We start from the raw sequence: 5,821 nt of genomic DNA, 5'->3' as shown, positions 1-5,821 counted from the left end.
AGCTTCGTCATGTCTTTGCACTAGTGCTAGCTGCAGATTGCTCTCGACCTCAACGGAAAGAGAAGTTGGTGTGGATGTAGGAGTTATTTTCCTTGTCTTTGAAGATTTGTCCCACATTTCAAATATGGTAACACCCTTCTTCTTCATCTGCATGACAATCACATAAACAAAATAGAAATCAGTGACAGGGACAATGTGGCATGGCCTAATGTACATGGGACAAACACTTCAATTTTCATAGTAAACAAGAAACGAATCACATAGTAAAGGAAGTTATTGCAATTTCAGTTTACTATATTTAAATTTACAAGCACTCACTGAATAAACTACAGATTTGTTAGAAACAGAGGGAAAGAAACAGAGGAAGTGAGGAACCGAGGCTGGACCTGCTGCCTGCTGCTGCTGGACGACGATGTCGCCGGACCTGCTGCCTGCTGCTGCTGGACGGAGGGCGATGCCGGCAGCCGCCGCGCTGGGGAAGCCGGAGGCGGACTGGCGGCCTGCCGTTCTGGCGCTTGGCGGAGCCGCGGAGGAGACGGCCGGACGAAGGAGAGGGGAGTTGGGGAGGGGAGGGAGATGGCCGGAGTGGAGGGGAGGAACTGAGGGAGAGGCGAGAGGAGAAGGCCGGCCGCCGGACCAGAATCGCTCGCTGCCGCCGCCGGAGCCTCAGCTAGCGCTAGGTTAGGGGAAGGGGAAAGGGGATTCGATTTTGGTCTGCTACTCACGCGCGAGACCAGACACCCGATCGCTCATGTCTGGCGCCCCACGTCATTGCGTTGCTGTGTTTGGGCTGGGCATTGGGCCATTGGCTGGGCCAAGTAAGTCTACATCGTATATTGATATATGTAGTAAAAAAAATTTTGCACAAAATTCTTTGGTATTCCAGGGAATACCCAGGAATACCCCCAGCTCCGCCATGGGAGGAGATCCAAGTTTGAATCATGCGGAAGAAAATTTAAGGATCACTGTTGGAGTGCTCTTATATATTCATGTGAGGAAGCTCTCCCTCGGGTGACGCTTCAAAAAATAAAAACCTCTACGAGCTGTTTTCCTTTTTGACCCTGTTTCCCTCATTAACTTGCCGCTCTGTATATTTTGCGTGACCCAAGTTTCATCCAGGAGAACTCTAACAAGATGGAATACTCCCTCCATTTTTTTTTACTTCGCATATAAAATTTGGTCAAAATCAAACTACACAAAGTTTGACCAAATTTATATAGAAAAATATGAACATCTACAAAACTAAAACTATATAGTATGAAAATATGTTTCATGATGCATCTGATAATATTGAATTCATATTGTGAATGTTTATATTTTTTAATATAAAGTTAGTCAAACTCTACAAAGCTTGATTTTGACTAAACCTTGACTAAAAAAACGGAGAGAGTATTTGCAAAGAACCGTGCATGTGCTTCATTTATTTCTAGGTGGGCCATTGGAATGTAATAGATGCTTATGATCTTTCGGATCGGAATGTTTCCTCCATGACGTTGTAATGGCAGTGTCGGCCAACAGCGCAAAAGGCACGACGCAAAACAGTTGCACGCATGGACCGCCCTGCGCTTTAAAACGACCCGAGTTCGATCGAGCACCTCAACACAGATGAATCAAAGCCAGAAAAAAATCGGCACGTCCACTCCGGCAACATGGGGGGCTCACCACTCCATCCCAACAAGCACCTCCTCAAACCCCTCTACCAGCTGCTTGTGAACAACTTCCTCGCCGTCGTCGTCGTGCCGGCGACAGCCGTCGGCGTTCTCCACAAGGCCGCGCAACTCGGCCCCGACGAGCTGCTCATCCGGCTCCATGGCTTGCGGCAGGTTCACGTCTTCCTGGCCGTCTTCCTCCCGTTCGCCTTGGCCACCCTCTGCCTCATGCGCCGCCCTCGCAGCGTGTACCTCGTGGACTACGCTTGCTGCCGGCCGAAACCCAATTGCCGCGTATCCATGGGCTCCTTCACCGAGAACGCTCGCAACATGCCGTACCTCGACGATGGCAGCTTCCGCTTCTTGACGCGCATGCTCGAGCGCTCGGGCCTCGGCGACCAGACCTACCTCCACCCTTCCTTGCACAATATTCCCCCGCGCTGCAGCCTGAGCGACAGCCGCGACGAGGCGGAGCAGGTCATCTTTGCAGCCATCGACGACCTGCTCGCCAAGACGGGCATAAGTCCCGGAGCGATCGACATCATCGTCACCAACTGCACCGCCTTCAACCCGACGCCGAGCTTCACCGACATGATCATAAACAAGTACAAGCTCCGAAGCGACATCCGGGACGCCCACATCTCCGGGATGGGGTGCAGCGCGGGGGTGATCTCCATGGAGGTCGCGAGGAACCTCCTGCGGGCGGCGCCGCGTGGCGCGCACGCCCTGGTGGTGTCCACGGAGACCACCTCGCTCATCAACTACACGGGGAAGAACCGCGCGATGCTGCTGCCAGCCGTCCTGTTCCGCATGGGCGCGGCCGCGGTGCTGCTATCGACGTCCAAGTCTACGTCCCGGTTCCGGCTCACGCACGTCGTGCGGACGCTCACCGCCGCGCAGGACAGAGCTTACCGGTGCGCGTACCAGGAGGAGGACGACGAAGGACAGACGGGAATAAACCTGTCCAAGGACCTCGTGGCTATCGCCGGCGAGACGCTCAAGGCAAACATCGTCGCAATAGGGTCGCTGGTCCTCCCACCATCGGAGAAGCTGCTCTTTGCGCTGTCGTTCGTTGCGCGGAAGGTGCTCAACAGAAAGACCAAGCAGTATGTTCCAGATTTCCGCACGGCCTTCCAGCACTTCTGCATCCATTCTGGTGGCCGTGCAGTGGTCGACGCGGTGCAAACTAGCTTATGCTTATCAGACGAGGACGTCGAGCCATCACGGATGACGCTTCACCGGTTCGGGAACACGTCCAGCAGCTCGTTGTGGTACGAGCTTGCATACATCGAGGCCAAGAGACGGACGCGCAAGGGCGACCGTGTGTGGATGGTCGGGTTCGGCTCTGGGTTCAAGTGCAACAGCGCCGTGTGGGAGTGCATCAGGTCGCCCAGCAACAGCCCTATTGGCGCGCCATGGGCTGATTCCATTCATCATTATCCAGTATTAGGGGTTGGGGCGTCACCTGGTGGAACCTCCTGAGGCGGGTTTATGCGCACTTATGTTGTCTCAGCACATTCAGCAGCCATGTTTCATCCGCAGTCTTGGATCAAATACATTAATATGAGTGTATGCTATAACATTAGGATCTCTTGATAAGTTGGATGTAGCCATATAAAATATTCATTACAACCATTCCTTGATGGATCAATAAGAAAAACTGTGAATAAGCTTATAATAGAATCAATTTCAATGTGTATGTATGATAAGTTGCTCCGCCATCTACAAAACTGAGAGATGGAAAAGGGAGAGAGAGCTGCCATTAGATGGAAACCTATATAAGAAAGAGGGGGAGGAAGAGCAACAAACCTAGGAGTGCGCCAGCTGTTGCTTGCTGGATCGAGCTGCTACTGCTTCCTTCCGTCGCCCTCATCCATCTCTACGTCTCCTCAATCCACACCACCTTGTCGGTGACCTTTTTAGAGAGATTTAGAGGAATTCAGATGGAATCCAGTTAACCTAATATGACATCCCAAAAAAAGAGATGTACATCAAAGTAAGCAAACCTTCCAGCAAAAGCATCATACAGGAGACATGATGATTACTATATCAAAAAGATATCTTAACTGGAAAATTAAGCAACAAGAATACCACACTTGAATTGTTGTAGTTACTTAGGAATATAGATTCTTACTTTTCTTTCAGAGGCCCAATATCCTTAATCACTTTGAGCAAATTTTACTTAAACAAAATATCTAAGAGTAAGCTCTGGTTGATGTACTTGACATAAGTTCAGTTCAGCAAAAGTACGGAAGTAACACAAAGTTCTGAAGCTTTTAGCATTCTAAAGGCTTGAAGGATACCTGACCTAGACGGTGAGACCGTCGAACTGGACTACAGACTTCAGCAACGACATAGTCCCCAGTCAACACAGACAATTCAACCGCTTAGTACAGTACATCTCCCATCACCCGGTTTATGTGCAATATGAAATAACCAAGAGATTGAAATGGTACCTATAACACGTGGTTTGCAACACAGATGCCAAAATCAAACAGCAAGATCCAGAATATATCATTGACTTCGCAAGCTCCAACCTGGGCACCAAATCTGATAACATACGCAAACAAAAGAAAATTCACTTGCAGAACAATTCACACTACTGCAGTATGCTTACGTCTTAGGGGTAAGAAAGAATATGGCGGCTCACCTGAGCACCACATTCCGCAGTGGAGCAGGCCACAGCAGGTGGCGGCGATTACCACGACTGCTAGGCGTGTGGCGGAGACGGATCTGGGTATCTGACTAACAACCTACATCTACAAGTATTTAAATTCCAAGCTTTTCAAGTGTATTGCCCAGCATCACAAGCAATGTCAAGTTCAGGAATAGCTGACCCACCTGGGTTCTGTGATAATGGATTCTCCACAACAAGATCAGTGAGGGAGTCCTGGATTAGGAGGTGTTCGGATAGCCGGACTATACCTTCAGCCGGACTCCGGGACTATAAAGATACAAGATTGAAGACTTCGTCCCATGTCCGGAAGGGACTTTCCTTGGCGTGGAAGGCAAGCTTGGCGATACGGATATTCAGATCTCCTACCATTGTAACCGACTCTATGTAACCCTAACCCTATCCGGTGTCTATATAAACCGAAGGGTTTTAGTCCGTAGGACAACAGACACATCAACAATCATACCATAGGCTAGCTTCTAGGGTTTAGCCTCTCTGATCTCGTGGTAGATCTACTCTTGTACTACCCATATCATCAATATTAATCAAGCAGGACGTAGGGTTTTACCTCCATCGAGAGGGCCCGAACCTGGGTAAAAATTTGTGTCCCTTGCCTCCTGTTACCATCCGGCCTAGATGCACAGTTCGGGACCCCCTACCCGAGATCCGCCGGTTTTGACACCGACATTGGTGCTTTCATTGGGAGTTCCTCTATGCCGTCGCCGTCAGGCCCGATGGCTTCTACGATCTTCAACAGCGATGCAGTCCAGGGTGAGACCTTCCTCCCCAGACAGATCTTCGTCTTCGACGGCTTCGCACTGCGGGCCAATTCACTTGGCCATCCGGAGCAGATCGAAAGCTATGCCCCTGGCCGTCAGGTCAGATTTGGAAGCTTAAACTACACGGCTGACACCCGCGGGGACTTGATCTTCGATGGATCCGAGCCATTACCGAGCGCGCCGCACTGTCAAGACAAGCATGATCTAGCTCTGCCGCTGAACAGTGCCCTGGAGGCCGCACCCGCATCGGCTTCGACCCTTAATTCGGAGCCAATTGCGCCGATCGAGGATGGGTGGTTGGACGCCACCTTGGGGGCTGCGATCCCAACGGCGATCGAGCCGAACACCAGCCCCGCACTCCGCGAGACTCATGATTCCAAGGAGTCGGACTTCTCTCCGGACTCTGAACCATTCGCGCCTCTGCCAATCGAATCCGATTGGGCGCCGATCATGGAGTTTACTGCCGCGGACATCTTTCAGCACTCGCCCTTTGGCGATATTATAAAATCACTAAAGTCTCTCTCTTTATCAGGAGACCATGAAGAACCAGCGCCTATTAGGCCCTGGAATGCCACCTCGTCATATGACGTATACATGGTGGACGCACCAAAAGATGACGACGAGGAGCGGAAGGACGCACCGAAGGCTTGTTCCCTCGAAAAGCAGTCAAAGCGGCGACGCAAGCGCCGCCCCAAATCCGTCCGGGTAATCAAACCGAA

At 50.9% G+C, this 5,821-nt stretch overlaps 1 protein-coding gene across 1 annotated transcript; it reads left to right on the top strand.

Moving 5' to 3' along the window:
- Positions 1–1,600: 1,600 nt before the first annotated feature.
- LOC123150690 (3-ketoacyl-CoA synthase 6-like) lies at positions 1,601–3,229 on the top strand. Its single transcript, XM_044570522.1, has one exon. It carries the CDS (start codon positions 1,650–1,652, stop codon positions 3,129–3,131), a length of 1,482 nt encoding a protein of 493 aa, XP_044426457.1. The 5' UTR covers positions 1,601–1,649; the 3' UTR covers positions 3,132–3,229.
- Positions 3,230–5,821: the final 2,592 nt, after the last annotated feature.

The sequence above is a fragment of the Triticum aestivum genome, chromosome 7A (assembly GCF_018294505.1).
Source record: "Triticum aestivum cultivar Chinese Spring chromosome 7A, IWGSC CS RefSeq v2.1, whole genome shotgun sequence".
Lineage (NCBI taxonomy): Eukaryota > Viridiplantae > Streptophyta > Magnoliopsida > Poales > Poaceae > Triticum > Triticum aestivum.
Note: the sequence above shows the minus strand (reverse complement) of the source record. Positions and strands in the feature narration are given on the sequence as shown.

Excerpts from the sequence above, each read along its gene's own strand:
- LOC123150690 (XM_044570522.1), top strand. The coding sequence starts at position 1,650 with ATGGGGGGCTCACCACTCCATCCCAACAAGCACCTCCTCAAACCCCTC.